Source organism: Phalacrocorax aristotelis, chromosome 10, assembly GCF_949628215.1.
Source record: "Phalacrocorax aristotelis chromosome 10, bGulAri2.1, whole genome shotgun sequence".
Lineage (NCBI taxonomy): Eukaryota > Metazoa > Chordata > Aves > Suliformes > Phalacrocoracidae > Phalacrocorax > Phalacrocorax aristotelis.
In genome coordinates this window covers 3,896,248-3,922,205 of record NC_134285.1, presented here as the reverse complement: position 1 = coordinate 3,922,205, position 25,958 = coordinate 3,896,248, and the positions used below count along the sequence as shown (strand labels likewise).

Here is a 25,958-nt window from a genome sequence, read left to right as displayed (position 1 = left end):
AAAAGGAAAAACAATGAGACGATTTATAGCTTTGATACCCTAAGACGGTATACTGTTGAAATGGCTTCCGTATAAAATAAGTTACAACAAAGGTCCAAGGGAGAAAAAGTAGTTAGGGCTCTTTACGTAGACAGAGACCTTGCATTTTGTAATGGCAAATACAGAGGCTGTGCCAATTTAGGAAAATCGTTTCTCTGAAATAAGTATAGAACATCCAGGGTGTGTGCAGGCAAAATGGGTTTTCAGGCTCCTTGAACCCTCTTTGTTGGGAAACCTCCAGTAGGTGTTCTGTTATTTTGAAAGACACATGTATTACCCGCTCCCTTTACCCATTGTAAATATTCAGTACGCTTGAAGTCTTAATTGAGAACCAGTTTCTAAGAGGAAGTTTTACCTTGTCAAATTGGACTGGCGCCTGGAACGGGATTTATGCCTATAAATTCTTGATTACAAAGCTCGAGACTGTCTAGTTGATACATATGCAGGATAGAGCAAATGTATCTGTTTGTTCACATAATTGGAAAACTTCCATGCATGTGTGTTTGGCAGGAGGAGGAGAAAGACATGCAGATGTGTGTGGTGGTGTTCTGGGCTTTTTTTAAAAAAACCTGACTGGCATCTGTATATTTTGGTAACAATAATGCAAAATACAAAGCCTAGAATCCTCTAAATCCCCTATAGATTCTTCCTTTTAGAATCCAAAAGCAAATGTTTTAAGTGCAAAAAAAAGAAAGTTCATGTTACTGGGGTTGTGTGTAAGAATGGAGGCTTTGAATCCTGGTTTGGTTTCTTTCTTCTTCCCTGGAACAGCAATTAAACAGTGCATTACCGAGCATTTCCAAAGTGCTTGAACTAGTTGTCTCCAAAATAAAAACCGGATACTGCTGAACTGAAAACAACTTGAAACAGAAATTACTTTAAAATAAGTTTGGAAGAATTGTGCCATTGAAGTGTTTTAAAGGTCACTCGCAAATACAGCATTATTTATATTTGCACGCTTTAATGAAAAGGTTTGTATAATAGTGACTGAATATGACTTCACATGGACTTTTTTCCTTTTTGTGGATTGGAACAGCTCTGATAGGCTGGTCTTCCCAGCAACAAGGAAATGTCAGAGATGGGATGGATGTTTTATACATTCCAGTTAAAATGCGGCTATTGAGTATGCTCAGATTCTTTGTTTCATTTTTGATTTATTAGAATAGTGAAGGTTTCCCCCACCCCCACATATGCTCAGCAGCTTTCTTACTAGGTGTCTTTCTAGTTTCTCTGTAATAATAGCTAATAATTTCATAAAGCTTCTTGTTAGATTCTTCTAATCCTAATGAAGCACTAGAGAATGTAAAATCTGCTGGCAGGTCTAGTGTCTGCAGTGGAGTAATTATGGAGAGTGCTGTTGGTTAAAGTGACTGGAGAGCTCTGGGACTAATTGTAAGGAGTGACAGAACAGAGAAGTTTTATTGCCGCAGTTCCCTGAATTATGTTGAGCAGCAGCTGCGTCAGCAGATTTCAATTACCATACTACTGCTCCAGTCCCTTGGTGTCATTCTGGTTGGCATCAGTTAACTATTGATCCTTTTATTTATAGAAGCATTTTGTGGTGTTTGGCTGCAGAGGTATATCTTCTTGCTTGGAAAAAGTGGAGTTTGCAATGGAGAAATTTCTTTGCAAGGAAATACACTAAAACCCTTTAGAAAACCCTACAGATGTGAGGACTAGATGAGAAGATTGTACTACCTTTTGCTTACCTGTCCCTTAAAGTACAGTATGTTTTATCTGGGCAGGTTTGCAGCATGATGCCTGTGCCTGCACTGGTATAAAATGCTCAGAGATTGGGCAAGGAGAAATATAAGGCTGGGGAAGGAAGCCCGCTTTTCCAATGAAAATAAGAAATTGTATACTGCTGGGGTGTTAAATCTTATTTTTGTCTGTGTATTTGCTGCTTACTGTCTTCTGTTGGGAAGAGTAACTGAAAATGAACCGCCATCGATTTGATAAGATCTTGGCAAAACATAATCGTGGTGTTGCAGGCACCCTTTACTGGCAAATACCTTTTCCAACAGTTAGGGAAGGCAAAATGACTCATAAATTTTCACTTATTAAAAATAAAATGTTACCCTGTTAAAGGCACGCCATGAGGCCTTTCCTGGCTCCCTGCAGGGACACCACAAGCATGTCTCCTTTGCTTTTGGAACGGGTATCACAGTGCAGGGCTCATGAACAGATATGGAAGGGGCTGTTGGCTTAAGTCTCAGACTCTGGATGCCAGAATTGGCAGCAGAAGTGAGAACCCAGGAAGATGTAAGCAGAAGAGTTGCAGCAGTAGCACTTGGATGGAAATGGAGAGGGTAAAGGAAGGAGCTGAACCTTGACCCAGGGAAACCCAGACCCTTGGAGGGGGGGCAGTGGTGGGGGGTGGTTTTAGGTTTGGTTTGTTTTGTTTTTTAGGTGGGACCTGGATGGTTTTTATTAAAAAAAAAAAAAACAAACACAAAACAACAAACCACCACCAACCACAAAACAAAACAAAAAAAAACCCCAAACATGAGTTTCTGTAGGCAGTTATCTGTCCTCCTCTTCTGTGCTGATTTACCTCCGCAGCTGTGTGTGTCACCGCTCAGCAGTGGTGTTTCACATCACGGTTTTGCTGACTGAATAATTTGTCTGTGCGCTCTCTAATACGCTTCTGGCAAAATCACCTGAGGCAATTTCAGTCGCTACAGTAGCCAGCTCATCAGATTTTGACTGAAGCGGATTAAGAAGCAGATGTAGGAGCTGGTCCAGGACCAGAACTCCAGCAGTGACACCCTGCAGGAGTGGGAACGGGCAGCTGACTTTGGGGGTAGGTGAATGAAGGGGCATCTTCAGCTCTGCAAACAGCTGCGCTGAATAAAGTTGTTTCTAAAGCCTTGTGCTGCTATAGCTGTGAGTGGAAGGCCAGTGCTGGCGTGAGGCTGCTGGCATGAGGCTGCTGTCCTGCTTGTAAATTTTCCGTAAGGTAGGATGCTACCATGGCTTGGTTCAGGGGCTGGATGATAATCTCATCTTCAGTGTTAACCCTGAGTTCTGGGGGCATGTAAATTGTGAACGAAATTGCTGGTCTCTTGTAAATGTAGGAATTTCTTTTTTCCCCCCAGGCTATTCTAATAAAAGCCAATGGTATTGGTAAGGAATTTTTTAGTGTTGTTTGCCCCCCTGCTTTTTTTTTTATTTTATGTTAATCCATCACAAAAGGAAGGAATTTCACGGGAGAAATTGAGATGCTCTGTTCTGAGATCACTTCTTTAGCAGTCTGTGATAAAAAGCTGCCTCTGTACTTCATTATTAAGGCCATCAGAATTAAATGGTTTAAATTTATTTGACTAATTGCACTCATTTAAGTTTTTAATAATTAAATGCACTGAGGCTGTGTAACTTGTTAACAGTTATGTCCTTTTCTTTGCTTTGAGCAGTTTTACTCTGGGCACCGATCTCCTCACATTCCATATAGGTTATTGCACCTGGTATGGACTCATGCACGGCATTTAGCAGGGTACGAGCAACAAGATGCACACGAGTTCCTCATTGCTGCATTAGATGTGCTACACAGACACTGCAAAGGTAAGGTTTGTACTGAGTCTTCAATCAACAAGGAATATTGGATCAAAAGGAGGTAGAACAATCTCTTCTTAAATCAAGTGTAGTGTTTTCCAGTACAGCAGTTTTAGCAAATTCCTTTTAAAATGTTTGGTAAACTTAACGGAGAAAGTTTATAAATAAATAAAGAAACTATTTCCATTGTCAAAAATTACCTAGAGTTAGAAGCAGGCAAGCCTGTACATTGATTTGAATCACCATTATGTTCTTCTCTTAGTGGTTGTGAGTCACTGTCTTTTCTTTTAAATTGCCATTTTAATTCTATTTATATGTGAGGTAGTTAGGACTCTTACTCAGTGTGTCATGGGACTAATGCAAATAACATAGGGAAGGCTATGGCTGTTCTGCTTAAATATTATTCTACTGTATTTATGATGCTCAATTGCATACAGAAATGTGAATAAGGAAAAAATCATTCTTTTATCTTAGTCTGTATCCAAAAATACATGATTGCACAATACAGGAAAAATATTCAGTAACATACTTTCAGAGATGAAGTATCTCTAAGTCTTGAATTGATTCAGTGATAACATATAAAATTATGTATTTCATGTTAGTTAACTGAACTGAAAATTTCCTAATCTGCCAATATTTGATCTAGCTTGATTCATTTAAGCACAGAAAATTTTACTATTCCTGTAAGGGAAAAACAGTAGGATTGATACTAGCCAAACAAACAAAAGTCCTTAGTCACTAAAAATAAGCTTTAAGGCACTCGGCTTTCCTCTAGGGCTCTTAGAAATGGCACTTAGAGATTAGTTTTTTGGCTTATCAGAGGACTGTCAAAGGGAAGGCTGCTACTGCTGCTCTGAAACATTTTGAAGTCTTGTTTTTATCTTTGGGATAGTCTTACATGGTAGCGGATGTGCTTGTTCAGATTCATAATAGGTGTCCTCCAAAAAGTCTTCTCCAAAAAGAGTATTTCTGAGGACAGGAGTACATAGAAGAGTTCTTTTGTAATTATTAATATCTGTCATTTGACAATCACTGACTGACATTCAATAAGCCTAATAAAGCTAGTGTCAAAGTACTGTAAGGAATTGTGTCTGTCCAAATACTGACCTCTCACTTAACACCGAAAAAACTCACCTGCAGACAGAAATACTTCATGGTTCCTGTAAAGTTTCTGAACCACTGATGTAAAAAACTTGAAGCTTTTGCATCACCTTTGATAGCAAATCAAGTTTGTATTTCTTCTATACTTCCCAGTTAGTTCATGAAGGAGGAATATTTTCTTCTCAGAATTGTACAGAAAAAACGTGCAACAACAAAGGTCTCTGTACTCTTTTCAAACTGATAAAGAATCTGAAAAGACTTTTTTCCTTTTTGAAGTGTGGTTTGGCTTTAAATGAAGGAGCTATCTGATGTATCTTCTGCAGTTACCAACAAAATCAAGCTTTCTCAACAGTTTCTCTGTTCTTGGTTCTATTTGGTCTTTCTGGCCTGAATAAAAATGAAACTCATTTGTCCTATAGCTTTGAAAGAAAAATGTTAGACATTCTTTGGAAAGAGTGTGTGCATGTGTGTGGATTTTTTTAGTACTGGTTGGATATCATAGTTGTGTTGAAAACATTGAGTTTGAATTGGTATCGAGTTTCATAATGGTTTCAGCCAGCTTGAATCAGGGGGTTTTGCACCTCTAGTCCTGAGCTTTTTTGGGTTGTGGGAAAGGTACCATTTACATTCAATACAAGGACTGAAATTCATTTATTTAATGGATATCCTTAAGTTTGAGCTACCTGCATGGACATCACTAAGCTGTTACTGCACTGCTAGTAGGAAGGCATTAGCCCTAGATCCCGGACATCTGTGCATCCAGGTTTTTAAATTTCTGTTTCTGAAGAAACAGACTTTTATTAAACCGTGGTAAATACTCTATACCACATCAAGGTAACTTTAAAAGAAGCGGTTGAGGAGTTGTGGGGGAACCAAACTGGTTCAGCTAAACCAGAATTTCATGTATGGTCATGATAAACCACTTTTGGAATGAACTAGTTAGCTATGTAATGAGAGAGTTTTCCTACTTACGTACTTACGTATGCACACAGACACACACATGTGAAGGATACATATGTAAAAATATGATTACCAATAGTGAGAATATGTCCTAAGGCTACATTAAGCAAATAATGCCTCCCCTGCCAATATTATTTATTTTACTGAATCAAAAAAGCTTTTAAAGCTTCCAGTCAATAGTCATCAACTTCTGCAATTAACTCACAGTGAAGTAAAATAAAGGATGGGAAAATTTTGTCCCAAACCCGTAGCTTTTGGACGTCATTCATGATCACCAAGGCTTCAGGCATCAAAGTATTCCTTATGCTAAGAACTGTATAAATATCCAGTGATATTGTTTGGCTGACGTTGGTCATTTATCCCTTTTCCCTTTACTCGGCTTTCCAGGAAGTGTCCTAATGCAAGGCAGAGGAGGCTGTGAATGCTCGTTATTGATACCTGTCATTGCCTAAATTAAGAAAAATACATGATTTTGCATTTAAAGATAAACTTTGTAATACTTCATCCTATGAAACATAAAATTAACTACTCTGAGATTTGTATATGGGCTGGCCCAGGTAGTTGGTTGGGGTTTTTTAATGCTGGTTGAATATATACTTTGTTTTAGTGGCACCTGTGAAGTTTTGGAAGCCCAGGATACCTGTATGATGACCCATGTAAATGATGACTTGGGGGGGTGATAGCTCTCCATGTGCTAGCACTGTTGTGTTTTCTTGTGGCATCTGTGCAGGCCATATCCCAAACGCTTAACAGGGCTTCTATATGCTGCTAGAGTAATATAAAACACTTCTGAATAAAAGGAGTTTAGTCTGTCCTGCCTACACATCACTATTTTTCGTTCCAACACCTGGAGAAAGATGGACTAACTGGAAAGTAGTATTTTGGGGATGGGAAGCTAAGCTATTAATTACTCCTCTCTCTCTCTACTATTCACCCAAAGTGTGCACAAGGTCTGTCCTTAAATACATACTCTAACTAAAAAAGCAAAAGTTTTCTTGAACCTGAATTCTTTTTCCAACATTGCTACTATAAATCGCATCTAAAGTTGTACCTGCATTTTGTGCTATTCCGGTTTCTCTTGCTGCTTTGATAGTGCTCAGAGTTCTGCAGTGTCATTGTACACTAGCATTTCTGGTCCTTGCCACAAAAGCTTCCAAATGAGATTCAGAGCTTACCGTACAACAGATATTAGCTGCTTCACCACGCTAATGCTATAAACAGCATTGCTGTGTAGGTAATGGCCACCTTCTTTGTGCTAAAGTCTAACCATTTGCCTGGACGTTGGCAAGTATTGACTTTGATCTTTAAAATGCACGACAACTTTGATTTTCAGTCTCTGAATATGTCTGGCTTATGGAAGATGCTGAAAATTATCAGACTTTGATCTGTTGCTTCTTGCATGTTTTCTTAGACTCTTCTGTGAAGAAGTACAAAGTATACCCCACTTTTCACGTGGGATCCTTCAGGAGTCCCAGGGCTCTTCATTTGTTAGAGGAATGTAAATAAATGATCTTTCTGCCTAGTGTGTAAAGCATTAGGTTAGCCGTGTCAGATACACGTCTTAATTATCAGTGCCCTGGAAGAAATCCAGGGTTCTAATTCTGCAAACTCCCACAACAGTGAGGTTCCAATCATCCAAACTCTTTGCCGTTCACTGACTTTGCCTCAGACATATTAACACTTGGAGAAACTTAGACCGGAGTCGTTCTTTTCTTGTGTGGACCAAGACTGCAATTCAAAAGTTTTCAGCCTAGTGAAGTCGCTACCTGTGGTTTGGGTTTTTTATTTATTGCAAGAACAACGACAATCAAGCAGCAGAGAGTGGCAGAGATGGGCATTTGTACATAAAGGTTCAAAAAGCAAGATAAGAAAATTGAAGTAATCCTATATTTTTATCCCAAACCCTATTTAGCCAATGTTATTCAGTTGCCTAACAAAAAAGGGGTAGTACTTTCAGGCTGATTATTCCTCATTTAGCTGGTTTTCATGAAGCATTTTGCATTCATCTTTAACAAGGACTGCCACAAAGCAAATTTGAAGCCTGGGGCTAGGTATCATGACAGAAAAAGAATGCTGTGCTGAGATTTGGGAGTAAAACACTACCCTGCTCTGTGAATTCTGCATGATATTCTTAGGAACTGATAAAGCATATGCTTGCAAAACATGTCATCTGCTATGATCCATAAAAATTTGTGTATACTGCTTTGTCATAAAGAATAACAAGCACATGTTTGAACTCTGGGGCCAAAGTAAAGCATTACTTTAACGTTAACGTCTTGTTTTGATAAATGCCCTTTTAAAATCTGGCAATTTTTACATTCCTTTTTCTCATTTAAAATACATAATGGAAGTTGGAGGCAAAACTTCTTCATTTCAAAACCAAAATTATGTTAAAAAGTAATCTATAGCTGTTCTTGCAGTTGTTACATATGGTTTACCTTTAGTAGTACATTAAATGCGTATATATTTGAACACAAGTCAATATGCTCAGTTATGGCACAGAGTAGTAATTTCTGGTTGGTTGGTTTAAAAGGGGTTGCATTTCATTTGAATCCAAACCTTTAAACTCCGTTTTCTGCCATTCTCGTAACTACATTAGTGCATACATTGATGTATCTTCAAGATTTCATTTTAGTCTTGTGCTGACCTATCTCTTACAAGAAGCTGCTGATTTCCCTAGTAGGAATTTTGACCCGCTTTAAAAACAAAAATGTATGGAACCAAAACCTCCTTTGTAAGACAGAAATGTTGAAGGGAACCTTAACTTGAGCACAACAATCTAGCAGCTTCTACTTCTCAGCTGCATAATATACCTCCTCTCAGCATCTGTTACATATTGACAAGTGTGAGTAGGTGGAAATCTTACTTTTTTTTTTTTCTTCCTTTTTTTCCCCCCTCTCCAAACAAATGTCATGGGAAATAATGTTGAGTGGGTAATGCCCTTCTGTTTTGCTGGGAACAAGCTCACAGGATATTCTTTTGAGACCCTCTTGTCGCTGATCCTAATTGACTTGTATAATTGAAAAGGGAGTATCTGTTCTCTCCCGCAGGCGGAAATGGCTGTCTATTAAAGGTGTCCAACAGGGGATGTTACCTGTGGTCCAGTGAAAATCACTAGACGCTGTTTCTCTGCTTCTGCCCCCTCAAAACAAAACAGAGGGAGATAATGTTTCATATGTTGAGATTACAGGGATGTGGCAGTTGCATGTGTTTCTTTTAAAAAGAAAAAGTGGAGCTTTAAAAACAAGGATAAAACCCATTAAATTCTTTTTTTGAAAATCCACATGTCTTTAAAGTTTATAAGTGATCTTGTTATAAAGGTGAAGAATGTCTTGTACAGTCTCGATACTGTATGCTCTGTTCATTAGGTTAGCATAACTGAGACCTTAAAAAGATCTTAAGCTCAGTAAGATTTAGCTGAAATTCCCATCAAGAAATGCCTGAGCCTGGATCTGATAGCCCCCAGCTTGAACCTTGTACATTTGAAATCTATTTTTAGAGCATTTCGTTCAAGAGCCATTTTAAGGAAACAATATGCTTTTCTTGACAATTCAGACAGAACTTTCTAAAGCAGGCAGCTGAGAGCTTTTCTGAGGCCTTTAAGATCTAACTAACTGAAGTGACCCGTTGCAGCTTAGTAGGTATCACCTATGTCTGCTTTTCCACATGCAATATTAGGTGAACCTTTGTCAGTTTACACGGTATTTTCCAAGAAACTTCTAAAGCTTCATTAAAAAACACTCATTCCTTTCTGCTGCAAAAAGACTCCAGCTAGAGCAGCTTAGACATAAGAAAAGTGATGGAATTTTGCCCCATGCTTTTAGTTTCTTTAGGTGTGTTTTTGACATGCTTGACTAGAAATTTAATTATTTTTGAGTAATAGCTCTGATTTGAGGAGTCGACATCTTACTATTTAATTTGTGAAACTGAAATACTTCCTAGTAGGTTAAGGGTATTGGGAAACCTGGCAAAACTCGGTGCTGTCTTAGCAGTTTCTGTTGTAGGAGATTGGAAGACATCGAAAGATGTCACAGCTGGTGCTGTGAAGTAGTTTGTATAGGCATCTCTGTTTACAGAGCAAAACCAGTTGCACTGTCCTACCCAAGGAAATAAGCAGTACAGTTGGAAATCGAAGAAATGGTGTATCACTCCTAGTTCACCTATGGGGAATAGAAGGAGTATGCTTTAATGCTGAGAACTGTGCCAAGAAATTTTTGGTTATTCAATGCTCTGGTTAGTCTAAGAAAGCTGAATGGGCCTAATCTCAGCACTCAAATCATAAAAATGAATTGCCGTGTTCCTGAGACCTGCAATGACAGCTTATAATGCCTAAAAGGTGGGTATGCATTCATTGTGCCCCTTGGGAACTTAGAGGATTGCCATGTCTCTGAAGAAGCTGGAGGAAGACACAGCACTTACCCTCCCACTTCAGATAAGGACGTCTTTCATTTTCTCACAGAAGCTACATGTTGATGTTGAAAGGACAGGGTGCAGGCAGCAGGCTTGGAGGGTAATGGGTCTTAACAAATCTACTCTCAGAAGTTGACCAGGATTGGAATTAAAAAGTAGCGTCTGCTGACGCTTCTCTGTGTTCTTTTAGGAAAGTAACGTGCTATTGAATACTCTGCCTGAGTAGAAACTGGTGCTTCTGTGGTAAAGAGCTGGCCGTTTATTTGGATACAAATGTTGCACGGTGGCCCTCTAAGTGAAGTTTAAATAGTCTTTTTCATGAACCACCTTGGTAACTCCTTCATCTTAGAAACTGATCTTTACACCAGCCAGTGCAAATCAAATCTCTGTAAAGGGAGATAGGGCTACACCCTGAAAAAGGGGTTGGCTGAAAGCTTCACCTCTGCAGGATTTAATGGCATTCAGTCACCTTCTGATTATATTCTGTATTTTGCTATGCATTCTCCTGTCGTTTCCTTGTTTTTCTTTAATGCATGACATTTTCAGGGTTCTATATTTCCCACATGAACTTGCACTATGCTTATAAATTTGTTACAAAGAGTTGCTGGAGACACAATCCAGGTCAAACCACCATTCACTAGGAGGATTTTTGACTTCTGAGTTTGTGTTTGCATTCCTCCAGGTGATGATAATGGGAAGAAGGCCAACAACCCCAACCACTGTAACTGCATCATAGACCAAATCTTCACAGGCGGACTGCAGTCTGATGTCACCTGTCAAGTCTGCCAGTAAGTAATTATTTTCTGATTCTGCAGTCTGATGGGAAGCTGTGCACCCTCCAGTGCAACAGTGTACTGAGTCTTGTCTTTTTGAATACCAATAAAATACCACCAAAACTCCAGCAAGACAAAAACTCTTTAAATACAGCATCACCTAAATGCAGTCAATTACTAGTTAACTGTCATATATGGCGACATACCAGAAGAGCTGCCTGGAAAGTACCACAGGCGTATGGACATAAGCTTTTTACTAGTCTGTAAAAGTTTGTTCTTTTCCAAGTTCATGAGGAAAAGACTTCCAAGAGCTCTCTGGTTTTGAAAATATGTAATTACCACTATATTTGAAGAAAATTCTGCTATGCAACCATATTTTCCTTCAGTTAGGAGCCTCGTGTATCATCAGGAGAGGTTTCAAAGAGGCTGATACTAATGTTATCTCAGGCACCAGCAAGTGAATGTTTTATAAGGGCAAGGAAAAATGTATTATTTGTTCTCCTCTGTGTACCGGAGCAAGTTGACTTCTCTTTCATGATTTTTGGTGTTGCCACAGCGCAGAAGTCAGAGTTCTTGTTTTTTGTTCTGTCTTGCATTCTTCATAGTTACACACGCTGTCCTGCAGACGGACTGTTGTGCTGTGCTTGTTTGAATCTGCTTTTATTCTCAGTTTCCTGGAGAGATTTGCAGAAGATTTACTGTAAGGAAAACGTGTGAGATTTTGTTCTTTGCCTCATAGAGCCACAGAATCATTATATGATAATAAAAAGCTTGCTGTGTTATGATGCCATATTAGCATTGACGAAACTTTAACAAAAGAAGTTTGCTTCCACAAATTGACAACTTTTGCACAAATGAAGCTGGAGAAAAGGCAGAATATTGTAGGTTTAGTGAGATCACAGAGTGAAAGATGCTGGTTTTAGAAGAAGAGAGAACTAAAAAAAAAAAAAAAAAAAAGAAGTAATGAGTACGGACAGAAAATTCTTCCAAGCTAGGAGCTTAGACCCCAAAGTTCTGGAATTCTCTTGAAAATGTAAATGCTGGAAGAAAAAACTTGAGTCAGTGCAAGAAGTTAAAATTTTGAGAAGCTTTTCCCATAGTCTAGCTATTGGCTTGTCTTGTGGAGAAATCTGATCGAGAACATACACTACTTCTTGATGCAGTTATTCTTTGGCCTCTCAAATTCCAGATGCTGTGGGAGATGCTAATATGAACTGCAAAGCTTAATTCAGTGCACTGCTGTATAGCAGAAGTTCTTGGCACGCGCTCTATCGAAGTAGCCCTAAGCACCATCTTCCATGTCTTGACCAGAGAACCGTGCTTCTAAACGAGTTGGGCTCCTCGTAGCTGTCGTCATAGATGTTGGCTGGTTTGTACTGGTCAGTAGTATGACCAGCACCTCTATCTCTGAGTAACCCTGCGAGCCTTGTGTGAGTCACAGGGCTCCAGTGAGTGGGAGGATGTATTAAATGCATATATTTTGCATTTAGTACATAGCATACATTTTCTAAAACATACGGCTTTTAAATATTCAGAAAAGCAATCAGTTGTGGGAAAACACTGTGGAGCAACTATATTTTCTGTCATCTTTGAGTGCCCTCTAGGGGTGATGTAGATCCCACAGTTCTTAAAAGTAGGTATCTGGTGTGCACCCTAAAGTGAGAGAGGCTGTTAGTTTTACTTCCTTTAAACATATATTAAACTGCTTTCTTTTTCATAGTGGCGTTTCCACAACGATAGACCCATTTTGGGACATCAGTTTGGATTTGCCAGGCTCCTCCACCCCGTTCTGGCCGCTGAGTCCGGGGAGTGATGGCAGCGTCGTAAATGGGGAAAGCCATGTATCAGGCACCACCACTCTCACAGACTGCTTGCGAAGGTATGATATGAGACAAATACAGTTTTGGTGGGGTAAAAAGAATTTGGCTTCATTCTGTTCTCCAGGTGGCACTGAGGAATGGGAGTAAGCGATGCTCTGTCATGACATTATCCCCAAACAGCATTTTTGTACGTATTTTAGGTTTTTTGCATAAGAGAAAGTGAGAGGCAAAGCAGGCTGAGAGCAGCAGTAGGCCTAACAATAAGCAATCAAAACCAGTTGCCATATGATACAAAAAGAAAATAAATTTTACATTGGCTGCTGCCAGGCAGTGTAGTTCTTAATGATCGAAACCACTAGTGTCTGTCTCCATGTTCTTGGCTGTGTCAGCTAAGCAAGCACACAAAAAGAGTTCACAATGCGTTTAATATTTGTTTAAGTTATAACACCAAGTATGAATCTGATTTTGCTCTAAGCAGAGCTGAGGGTCAGCTACTGCCAGCTGAGTTGTGGGGATGGCATTAAGAATTAAAGGAATGGGGCTTTCAAAAAGAAATTATAACTCTGAGCAGGAAACTTAAGCATCTTGGAAACACGTCACTGGAGAAAATGTCATTGCTTCATATACAATTAACTCAGATCTTTTAGCAGATCCAAAAGTCATTCTCTTGTAGCAAATGCAGATACTCATCAAAGATACTTGTCTGAGGAAGAGGTTACCTGTCGCCCAGGGCTAAGTTAATCCTCCTGAAATAAAAATTTATAGCCTCTGACATCTGATTGCTAACCTTCTTGATACTTTTTTTTAAGATCAGTAATTTTAAGAAAACAAGGGAATGAATACAAATGAGAAACTGGTGGTAGAGGAATGCATCTAGAGGCAAAACCGGACGAATTTTGTTGATTTTCTTCAATGTGGGGATCAGAGAGAGATGATGATAGGGAAGGAAAAGCACCCAGATTGAAAGATATCCTCAAAGAGTGTGGATTTTAGGAAGAAGTTGAACGCTAAACGATAAAGAGGATAGGTCTAGGTTTTCACCCAAAAATTAGCAAGAAGGTTGAATATTAGATTCAGCCAAGGAAGGCGTGAAACTTCATGTCAACCAGCGTGGCCGTGCAACTTGAAGTTGGCTTGAAGAAGGAAGGGTTGAGCAAGAATACGACAAAAACAGATAGGTGCAGGCACCCCTAACAACCATAGCAACAAATTTATAAGCCTTTTTACATACTTGAGAAAAGAATAAAAAATAAAAAAAAAACCAAAACCAAGAACAGAGAACACAGACTAGGTAAAGGAAATCTTGTTAATCAAACAAGAGGGGAGAACAGGAGGCTGCGATGATCACTTAATGCTGGAGGTTACATTGTCCATAAACAGAATGAGGCAGGGTAGGGTTAGTGATGAGCTGATACCACGTTGCCCTCGCATGCTTAGTGTGTGCATTAATGTAAAATATTCAATTACATTTCCAAATATTTAATCTCAAATCCTGATTGTAAAGCAGCCTCTGGGGAGATGATTTATCTGCCCTGTGGAAGTCTAAACTTGGAGGAAAAGACTTAGCAGTCCATCCTCCTAGCCTTTTCTGTGCTGACAGTTTCTGAAGTGTGAGATACTTTGCTTTAGTGTGTTGTGAGAACATAGAGGCAGTATATTTTCTCTAAGCAGTTTCCTATTCTGTAATGGTCTCTTCCTATAGCTCCCTTGAGCAGTTCTGTCTGCAAATTTTGAAAGAGATTTTTCTAGTTGTCAACACTTGGGTTTTCTTGGAAGATATCTGTATTTTGGAAAAGAACTTTGTGTTTACAGCCTGTTCCATTTCAGAGCTTTGATCCTAGCTCTGGAGGGCTACATGCTAGAAGAGTGTCCTGCAGACTAGCATGCAGCTGAGCACAGAAGTCGTGTCATCGCGCTTCGGAACTTCCATGTTAATGTTTTTGGTTTTGAAAACAAAAGATCTTCGCTTTCTGTATGAAAATCAGCTGTCCTGTTGTAGGAGGTGAACTAACGTTTAGCTCCTTTCTCAGACACTGATGCACTTCAGTGCAATGCTCCAAAGTAGAGCAGTGATAAATGTCAGATTTGGATATCTGAACCGGAGCACTTTACATTATTATAGGTGTTCTTTTTTTTCAAAATGGCACTTAAAAGCTATGAACTCTGTCTCTTGTGGTGCTGGTGACCCACAAGTAAAGATAAGTGTTTCCAACATGTGTGGAAAATCGTCTAATCATTTTGTGTCCCTTTGCTTTTTAATATTTTTTTAGGTTTACAAGGCCAGAACATCTAGGAAGCAGTGCCAAAATCAAATGTAGTGGTTGCCATAGCTACCAGGAATCTACCAAACAACTCACTATGAAGAAGTTACCCATTGTGGCCTGTTTTCATCTCAAAGTAAGTTCACAGGGGGCAGACAGAGCAGAGGATGTGTATTCCTCTCTGAGAGGATGGGCTAAATTCCTGGACGTATCTTCTGGCTTTCACTGACTAATCTTTTGTGATACAAATGACTATAAAGAACAGCTTGCATGCCCAGCTAGATTTTCTATTAAGATAGTATTACATTATCTATAAATGTAGCTTTACAGTATGTCTGTGGTGAACTTAACCGATCAGAATCTAGAAGCAAAATGGAAGGCTAGTACAATACCCAAACCAGCGTAGAAACCAATCTCCAGTAACACTCGTCCTGCATGGTAAAATTTTTACCCTATGCTTCTACTAGAAGAATGCCACAGAGGAACTCGGTGTTGAAGGAAAAACATGAAAATGTTATCTGTTGCAATGGAGAAGGCTTCCTGTATCTTCCCAACTGTGGTGTAGTTTTCAACTTTCCAATCCAGATTGTCAGATGCAACGATGGGAGATAATGTCGTAGTTGGTGCCCTCAGATAGTTTAGTCCTGTAGAATTTATAACTTAATTTGAGTATGTATGTGGTGCGAAGTAGGCAGCTATCACAGAAGATCAAGGTCATTCAGTGTCAAGAGGCAAAGGGTCCTTCAAAAGTGATGCCACTGGCCTTTGGAGAAGCAGCCACCACAGGAATTTAACTGCCTCTTTGGTCTGCTTAAGCTGTTCAGATGCAGACCTCTAAAGTCTGGAGTGTCTCCTGGGACAGAATGACAAAGTCCTCTCATTGCTAGGCTGCAACTGATGATCGCTGGCCTCAGCTCTTACTATGACCAGTGTTTCAAGAAACTGTTTATCTGATCATGATACTAAAGTCACATAAGCTACATAAAGAAAAGCACCGTTTTACCTACCACTGTGGTGACTGGAAACAGATTTTAAAATGACAGCCTATATGCTCTGTACAAATGAAGGCTTGTATCACATCTCTTTCCAGTTGGGGAATGGTAAATTGAAAGAACACATGGTCCAGCATTTTACTTTAGAGACCTCGTTCAGTTCCTCAATTCTTACATAGTTTCTAGGCTTTGAACTTTGGTAAAACACCTTGGTAATTTTAACAGTGTTGGAAGTCGACCTTTATCTTGTAGCTGTCATGGCAAAGTGCATGCTGAACTTCGCTGTAGCATGCAGGCAGCTTTTCTGGTTTATTTTCCAGTAGCCCTCTAGGCTAGGTCAGTACGTTCATACTGGAAAATCTAATAATCTGTGTAACTATAGTGTCATGGTCTCACGGACTGTATTCGAGAAATGATTGTGGTTTGGAATTGTTAAATTACATGGCAGCTCTGTATCCAGTGTAGCAGCGATTTCAAATGTATTTTCAAAATCTGGCTTGTACAGAAGCTTGCTAATGAAATGGAGAGGTCTTGATATGAGAACAGAATGCCATAGGAAAGTCGGTATTTGTGAGAAAAGATTGATTCCACTCTTTACTAGAAAAAAGGTGTTACACGTGGAAAGAATTCCCTCTTCTGTAATTTACAAGCCTTTTCAGACTTCAGGACGGTCTTGCCTTCAGGTGTTCACCCCCATATACCAGCAGTTCTTCAGTCGCATCTTGAGTATTAACCAAGATGATATGCAACGTTATACGCCAAAGATATTAGCCTAACTGGAATAGATAGTAGCACAGTTCCTTTGTTGTCCTTTGGCTGTCTGTGGTCTTCCTGAAGAGCATTCTTGGATGACTGACTCGAGGTTTCAGGAGCACTCGGCTGGCTGCTTGGCTTTTGGGGAGAGTTTTGGGGATGTTGGGCTCCTGTTTTTATTTTATCTTTATTTTATTATTGCAGACTAGTCAGCAAGACATACCTAGGTGATTCTGCTCTTTGGGCAAGGCAATGTGAATGTGCTCAGAACCTTTCCTACACTCGCTTCAGTATTTGTGTGATCCAGAATGATGGAAGATTTTTTTTTTTAAATAAATTACTTTTCCGAAGTGATTGTGTTGTCCAGACCATGCAAAATGCAAATTTCATTTCATGTGTTAAAGCAAAAAAAAAAGAAACACAAAAGATAAAAATTACAAAAGTCTCAGCTTTTCACGTCTGGATCTGTTGCTAGGGAATTGTTATGGCACCACAATTGGAAAATAATTAACTTGAAGTGTAAATAGAGCAGAATTTCTGAGAAATGGGGAGAGAAGCTGCCTTTAAATAGAAACTCATTCATCTCTTTCTGGTATTTGTTCCTGTTTCCATTTAATGTTCAATCGAGAAGATGAGGAGAGGATAGTGGGTATTGCAGGCTCCTTTTGGCAAAGGGACAAGGCTTTTTTATTATCATATTCCATTTTTGCTTTAATTTGAATTGGTATTCCTGTGTAGGCTTGACTCCTGTCACTTGAGGTGATTGGATGGGTGGATTAAGTGTGTGAATCTGATGGCAAACTCTCATTGTCCCTGGTTTTGTGTGCTAGTGTGGGCAGCAGCCCATACATTTGAATAGTGCGTAGTACAAATGAGCACTGGTTTGGGTAAAGGCTGTGTCTGCTCTCTCCGTTTAATATATCTTTTTCTTAATGTCAGTTGGGAATAAGTTTGTATGTATAGATATTAAGGTAAACAATCTAATTAATACTGTATTTTTCCCACACAAATTGTGGTTTATTTTCCTCGTAAAAATGTGTTAGCATTTACACAGGGGTTCCCAGCCCAGAGAGTTGGTAGAAGAGATCTGGGGATGTCTCTGGATGCTGACTGCTAATACGCTTTCATGTTATTGTTCCTAAGCTTAGGACATTTTATAAAAGACAGAAAACTTAGCTTTTCTCTAAAGAAAAAAAATTTCTTCAACTTTGTCTCCAGCGGTTTGAACACTCAGCCAAACTGAGGCGAAAGATCACTACGTATGTCTCATTTCCGCTGGAGCTGGACATGACACCATTCATGGCTTCCAGGTGTGTACCAAGTTCAAAATCCCCCAAAGACCTGGACAGAACTGTTTACCAGTTCATACATATGCCTCATGAAACATGGAAACCTCCTTGAATCAAGGTTATAGAACAGTATGTATAATGATACTTCTGCTGTAAGTTTCTCCTTGAAATGTGCATCTTTTCTAAACTAATTTTTAGATAAACTATTGAGTTTTGTGTGCCAGAAAAGGCTTTATATTTAAACATTTTATTATTATTCTTATTTATTATTGTGTGTTATGTTTCTGGTTGCATGTTAAATTTATAGACTCAGATCCATCTGTGCCTTCAGATCTCTGCTTTGGTCCCACCACCTGAGTGCCCACCCACCAGTCATCTTGTGTCATTAGGCAGACTAGACAACCTAATGCCTAACCTAGTATTTCTGAAGTTGTAAAAATCCTTCCTCTTTATTCCTGCACACATGCAAATCTGGGTTTGTTTGGGTTTTTTTTTCCTGTTTTGTACCTTCAACTTCTGTTAGAGAATGCTGCAAGAAAAAAGCACATGGTCCAGATTAAAATAGGTATTTCTAATTGGTATTTAAACAGAAACAGTAAGACTTCTGCCACCTCCCAGGTTTGTGAAAGACATGGCATCTGGATAAAGATACCTTTATGAAAGGTATTTAATCAGCTCAGTTGACAAGTATTTGTCAGGTATTCCATTCAAATAAGAGGATATTCGTGTTGAATTTATATCTGAAGCAATGCAGAAAACCCCAAAACATGACATTTCTCAGCACAGGGCCTCTATTGGATGCTAAAATTTTACCAGTGATTTCAAGCTTTGCTGCCCCCTTGAAAAGTAGATGCTTTTGTTAAAAACTGTTATGTTAAGAATATATGGCTTACTCCAGTATATTTTGGAGATTTAGAGACTTCCCTGTTCCTCTGTGGTGAGCTGTCCCTGGATAGAACAGGCCCTGCTGATGAAAGGTATCAAGCATAATGGAATATAGATGGGATAATCAGCAGGCATAACTCAGTAATCTGAATTTTATCGGCTATGAAATCAACAGCATAATCCTATTGCTGCTGTCAAAACGCAAAATAAATGTACAAGCCAGAGCCAGGATGATTGACCCATCACATGATAAAGGATTGATGTAATTAGATATTTTTCCAGGTTTAAAATACAAATATTTTCTTAACCTGTTTTTAAGCTTTCTGGATAGGACATCTGACATAAACAGATCTGTATTTGCAGCTCTGAAGCCTTGACCAGGAGGGGAAATGATGTTTTCTTATGTAGCATTGCTGTGAGAACAAATAAAGCACCTTTAGCATCCTAATCAGCAGCCCTTCTCCGCTGCTAAGCAGCATTGTGCTTTTGAATAAGGACCTGGATTCGGCAAACAGGCTGTGTCATGTAATTCCTCGGTCATGTAATTCCACCTATTTCCTCGGTTTGGGAAGCCACTGCTTTAAGTGACTGGATTTTTGTGTGTGTGTGTGTTGCAGTAAAGAGAGCAGAATGAACGGGCAATACCAGCAGCCGACGGATAGTCTAAACAATGATAATAAGTAAGTGGTACATTCCATGACTCCTATTGTGAAAGGTAGTTGGCTTCTAGAAGGAGATACAGCCTGCTGTATCTGCTGCAGTGCGAGTGCATTACCGCATTTGACAGCACAGTAACTTTGAACTGTTGCAAAACAAAGCTTCTTTCACTACAGTTGCCTCCCCTTCCGTGGCTTTGCGGCAGCTGAGCTTGAGATCTGAAGGCGATAACCCCAGCAGTCGGTCCATGAGCAAAATTAAAAGCTATGATTACAGTATTAAAAGGGATGGGTGTTTCCTTTAAATAATCCTATTTCTATTGCAATAGCGAAGGGAGTTCCAGAGGACCAAAAGAAACTTTATAGAACACTGACACTCAAGTCCCATGTAGGTGACTCCAGTAATTCTGGGATGTCTTGGTCAGGTATTGATTCCAGTCAGAATAAATGCCGGGGGGTGATACAGGACTTGCTCAGGAATGTAAAGGGAGTGTAACCGAAACACTATCCATAGCTTTATGGGAATAGAGGTGGTCACACAAACCTTATATTTATTTTTTTTTTAAATAAGGTTACGTGTTTGGTTGCTACATTTGCGTGCTGATGTTGTGTATTTAATTTCTTCAAGGCACTTCATTTGGCACTAAAAGTTTCGTGGAGAAACTGGAATCATGCAGTAGGTAGATTTAAAAACTAACTGGGTCTTAGTGCAGTTGTCGTACAAGCAGATACCAGGCGGGTGTTATGTGTGGTCCTGTAGCGATCGATTCATTAGATGCTTGGTGGTCAACAGTGTTAGCAGAGATCTGAAAGAAAACACAACTGAACACTTTTGAGGTTTGCACATGACTTAAGTTAGAGAAGTTGTTAACAGTGAAGAGGATTAGGAAATGAGGGAGCAGAGGCTTCTGGGCTGCTTAGTAAGCTGGATGCCGGTAAACATCTGGGGCAGTCTTAGAATCCTTCATCTAGGACTGGAGAGTGGTGTCCATCCCAGTTGGATTAAAGGACTCCACTAGGAAGAGGGTGACTTCATAAATCAGCAGCTCTGTAGACAGTCAGCTGAGCAGGTGCCTTGCCACGGCACCACTGTGTCGAAAGAGCTCTGAGCTTTGAACATCAGTAGAACAATATCAAGTGAGATTAGAGAGATTCTCTTACCGTTGCGCAGCTGTGTTTGTATCCCAGTTTGAGGATAGTATTTTAAGAAAGAGCTAGGGTTGAGAACATTCAAAAAGAGCCACAAGTATATGTAAGGCTGGAAACAGAATCTTACCTTAGAACAAACAAGCCAAGGATGTCAGTCTTCTCCTTTTTGAGAAAAGGAAAAAGTTAAGAGCAACTTGACCAGCATCAATATCTCTCTTTGGAACAGAGATGTGCCTGCTAGTTTGTGCATTTCAAACGCACAGCAGCATCTGAAAGCTGGAAGTTGAGGCTGAATATATTCAGTGTTTCAAAATAGGTACAGACTTTCCAGATTAAGGACAATCAGTACAGCAATTTATCACCAGAAATATTAGATTAGCTATATTTAAGATTACCTCCTTCCCCGTCCCCATACCTCAGGTGCATTTTTCTGGTTCATTAGGGTAATTAACTCAGGCAGATAGGTCAGACTTAGATAATCAGTGGTCCTCTTCAGGAATGCATCACTATTGATATGTTTTAGAAGAAAAATACTTGGAGGCCAGTATTGGTAAGGCTGACAGCTGTCATCAGACTGGAGTGTTGCAGTAATAGCAAGGCAGAAGAAGAAAGATGTGGTTCTTGTCCCTGGGCAAGGATGCCCTCTTCCCAGTTAATGTTAAGAGCTGGTGTTTTATTGATGGATCAGATCCTTTATTGTTTCTGTACGTGCTTATGAACACAAGCTTCTGCCTGTCAAAATATCTGTGTTTTTCCCTTTTTGATCCACTTATTCATTAACTCTTTTCTGTACCAGGTATTCCTTGTTTGCAGTAGTTAATCACCAGGGAACCTTGGAGAGCGGGCACTATACCAGCTTCATCCGGCAGCACAAGGACCAGTGGTTCAAGTGTGATGATGCCATTATCACCAAGGCTAGCATTAAGGATGTGCTAGACAGTGAAGGGTAAGTTGTGAAGCAGAAAGGGGAAAGGAAGGGAAACTTTGACCTTTGGGTTTCCCTTACTTTCATTTAAAAGACCCTTTTGTCGTAGAGAAGACTTCATTTCTCTCTTTGAATATGTAATGTCTCTCTCTGTGTATGTATCAGTGCTTCAGAATGTTGCTTTATAACCCTGGATTTGTTGAAGGAAGAAGAGGGGAAGGACGAGGGACATCAGCTGACTCTGCAGTGTCTGTAACTGGTGCTCATGCCCAAACTCTTGCTTGCTAATGGGAAGGGACTCTGAAAACCCAAGCGGTATGATCGTCCAGTGTAGGAGCAGTACTTACCTCCGTGACCCAATCCAGTCCTTGTCTGAAGAACCTTTGCATTACTATGAGTGTAAAAGATTTGAAGAAAAGCCATTAAGAAAATGCTGTGAACCAGAGGGGCAAGGCTATAGGGAGGCAGGTATAGAACATGAGCTGTTTCTTAGCTCATGGCTTTAAACTGATTTCAAATTGACATTATGGTTTCAGATATTTGCATTAGACGAGTACTGGGAGTGCAGAGCAGTAGTCTGCAAGGGAAGCATCTTGGTGTGCCACATTTGAGGGAGGCATTGGGGACTCGTGTATGTTTCAAGAATAAGGTAACTTAAAATGTGAAGTCTTCATTTTGCATTTTCAACAATGGACTTGGTACCGGAAAGATAAGCCTGTATTGGTTTTGGTTTAATTATTCCTGACGCTTCCATTGACTGTTGCAGGCACAGATGTTCCGTTTGTAATTTTTTTGGCGGATTTTTCCCTTTTTTCATTTTTTTGAACCTCAACCAGGAGGTTAAAAAAATAAATCTGAATTTAAGTGTTAAATGATTTGACAAAGTAGCTTCTGCTTTGAGGTCAGCAGAAAAATTAGTTAGGTTTTCTTCAATAGCAAGTGGCTAGCTCTGGTCCTCCGACGGGGTATGTCAGTGGAAGGGCCTGCCAGAGGCAAGGAGGGGGAGGGTATGTGACGCAACTGCTGCCCATCCATCTCGTTAAAGGCTGGTTTGAGCTCAGATCCATTTTTCCCTCCTTTGGATAAAGGCTGATACTAAGCAGATCTGCGTTGTATAAGAGAAGCTCCATAGGGCGTGAGATGGAATGATGATAACTGGGAAGTCTCAAAAGTGCTTTGAAGCATTTTAAGGGAGTCATGCAGGGACCCTGTCAGCGTGTGGCATGTAAAGAGTATGAAGAGATGAGTCCGCTTCCCTGACGCGTAGCTTCTTGAGGGCTGGGCTCCGTTACGTAGCGGTACGCATAAAGTAATTACGGGCAGGAAGAATTTCATCCTATTAAAACACCAGGTTTGAGTACAGATTGAGACATTAGATATTTGAGTGGGATTTGATTGGGACACAGAAGTTTTCACCCACATGCCTGGTTCTTTGCTTTGCTTCTGTAACAGTAAATGGCAGACGGTTTGCAATGATCCCAAGCGTCTGATGCTTTGGTAACGTGACTCTAAAGCAACAGTTGGATCTTAAAGCGCCTCAGTTGTATTTTGTGTCATGATAGTGTTAAATCACTAGTGCTAAATCACTGTCAAAGACAGCTGCCTGTCTGGGCACCAACACGGTCCAATCTTCCGGAGCTTTCAGGTTCTAAATAGATCATACAACAAAAGGGTTTGACTGTTTGATGTACAACTCTCCGGTTTCCTCAGTTGCCGGTAAAATTATTTCAGCTGGCTTCCCTTCTCATCCATGGTTACTGTAGGGAACTGGCACGTCCCTGGAATCGCTTCAAATTGGAAAAAAAAGAAAAACAAAATTAGTCCTCATTTTTTGTCATCGCATCAATGGAAGTACTAATCTGCTGTGACGCATAGCAGAAAGCTGAAACTCTACCTCTGCTTTCTTGCAGATATTTGCTGTTCTATCACAAACAGTTCCTGGAGTATGAATAGCCTTATCCAGCAACTTGTCAGATATAAACAAGGAAGAAAATAAGCAAGCCTTCTGAATCGACACACAAACCTACCTGAAATGAAAAGACCCATTAAAAAAACAACTAGCACTGAGCTGTAACAGGACCTACTTGACACTGAATCAAAGCCTGGCGGAGTAAGAAATGAACAATGTCCACCGTGTATGCAGTCCCGCAAGGACAGAAAGGGGGCAAAAAAAGAGGCTACAGTCAGTCACTTAACAGAGGAAATATAAAATGAAAGGAATGCTCTGGGTGGGGGAAATGGGAGCAGAGGAGTCCGGGCACTGGTACATCTCCTGTGTTCCTCCAAGATGTGTGTGGGAAGGCAAGGGGTTATACCCTCATCTCCATAAAGTATCTTCTCCATTTGGTGCTTCAGCTCCAACGACCAATCATATAACAGTTAAAAATTAAAAAATCCAAGCCCATTTTTTATGCATATGGGTCTGAAAGCAGTAGAGTGGAGGAGGAGGGGATGACAGAACTAAAGGACTTTGCAAGTATCTTTTTATTTGTGAATTTTAGTTATTAAATAAATACAGTATGAAACTATTAGGCTCTTTTTTTTCCAACAAACATAAAAGAAATCCTGGATTGTGGAACTGACGCTTCAGCACTAAGACAGGTTTTCAAGCATGCCTGCTTGCACAGGTAATGTTTAACGCCATCGGACTGCTCATCAAAAGCATCAGCACAGATTATTTTCTGTTTGAGCCCTTTTTTGTTTTGTTTTCTATAAATAGCTATTTTCTTAATTTTTTTCCTTTTAATCCCTTTTTCACGAGAATGAAATTCATAAATGCAACCATCAGTAAAAATGAATGAATTGGCGTGTTTATACTGTAAGAGTGGTCTTGGTTCTTTTTTTTTAAATCTTGTGAATAAGTTTGAATTTCTCAAAATTGCTTGGTTTGTTGTTGCTGTTTTTGGTTTGGTGTGTCCCGTCCCCCCCTGCTGCCTTCCAAAGGCATATCTATGACACTTGAAAGAACTTCAGGATTGAAAAATGTACCATCTGTTAGAAACGGTTGCTGCTGGGGGCAGCATTGAGCGATAGATCTGCTGCTATTGAGCACTTCTGCAGTGCACTCCGTTTTTAAGTAAACAACACATTTTCCTGGTATGTGCTGGGCTGGTATTGGTTCCTTGTATCCTCCCACATGCATTAACTCCTCACGTACTCTTCTCCTCCTCGCAGAATTGCAGTCTCCGTATCGGTGTCCTTAGCTTGCAGCATTGGGCACTCTTGCTTTGCCACAGGCGCAGGTTTGCTCCTTTTCCTCCCCCTCCGCCGCTGCCTTTTAAAAGCAGCTCGTTGGCTCATCGAGACAGCGGCAGGAGCTGCCGGTGTGCCGTATCGTGCTCTCAGGAGGCTGGGCTGCGGATTGAATTGCAGCCTCCGAGAGAAACCATTCAGAACATAGAGCTTAAACGAGCAAGAATAGCTTTGTTCTCCCTTCCCTGTGGAGCCTGTAGGGAGTTGTATGTGAGAGTCAGGCACTGTATAAACTGGTGTAAGAGCCACACCAAAAAGGTCATTAAGCTCAGCATATGTATCCAGCCCGCCATTCCTCGACTTCACCAGTGTGATTAAAACCATGGGTGGCTCTAACCTTTTAGATTCTGTGCTCTAGAAGTGAGTTACAGGTGTCTAACTTGCCTGAGGCAGAGGTGGAAAGCGATCTCATTATCAGAAGTAATAGGAAGAAAATAAGGGAAGGGGGCTTGTTTGTTTTTCAAATGAACATCTTACAAGAGCAGCTGGACAAAAGGACGGCGGAATTGCATTTGATTTGTACGCAGACCGACGAGTACAAGGCGGTGTTGTACCTCAAGAGATTTCTGCGGCAGCTTGCAACAGGGAAGGAAGAAGGGACGAGCACCTTGAATACCAAATCAGACATAGAAAATGTACCGTACGGTGTGGGAGTTACCTAGGCAGCCCGATTTCCTGCAGAAGTGATAGCGTACTCTGGTTTTGTAACTTGTCTTTCTCTATCATCATGCTTGGAATAATTTTCAGTTGTAATTGGGTGCTGCAAGATTTAACCTGAGTGTTCTTGTGGCAAATGAAAAATGGCTGGAGAAATGCAGATGGATGGGGCGCCTGCGGGAAGCGGGGGGCCCTCCCCTCCCCGAATTGGGCACGGTGTCGTGCAGATGCTTGACGATGCTTTCTGCTACCTTTTAATAATGCCGCAAGCTTGCAGAGGAAGACAAGAATCAGCCTTTCATTATTCCCAGGGCTGCTGCAGTTGGCGTCGCCACCTTGTCCCGTTGCTGGAGGAGGAGTGCCACCGTGCGGCGGCCGGGTTGGGCGGCGCGGCGATGCCTTCGCCTTGTGATGCCGAGGGCCGAGCCTTTGGCGGCCGCTTCTGATGCTGGAGCCTGAACAAAATGAATTCTGTTTCCCACAA

General features: G+C 40.4%; 1 protein-coding gene across 2 annotated transcripts in view; it reads left to right on the top strand.

The window, feature by feature from the left end:
• The window catches only part of USP22 (ubiquitin specific peptidase 22), a 111,809-nt gene extending 87,422 nt beyond the window's left edge, over positions 1–24,387 (top strand). For both annotated transcript variants that reach the window (XM_075104790.1, XM_075104789.1), the window contains 8 exons: positions 3,453–3,600; positions 10,745–10,850; positions 12,556–12,714; positions 14,926–15,052; positions 17,880–17,971; positions 19,453–19,515; positions 21,437–21,586; positions 23,476–24,387. In XM_075104790.1, the coding sequence (XP_074960891.1) occupies positions 3,453–3,600; positions 10,745–10,850; positions 12,556–12,714; positions 14,926–15,052; positions 17,880–17,971; positions 19,453–19,515; positions 21,437–21,586; positions 23,476–23,518 (888 nt within the window). In that variant the 3' untranslated portion in view covers positions 23,519–24,387. The remainder of the gene's footprint in view (positions 1–3,452; positions 3,601–10,744; positions 10,851–12,555; positions 12,715–14,925; positions 15,053–17,879; positions 17,972–19,452; positions 19,516–21,436; positions 21,587–23,475) is intronic.
• Positions 24,388–25,958: the final 1,571 nt, after the last annotated feature.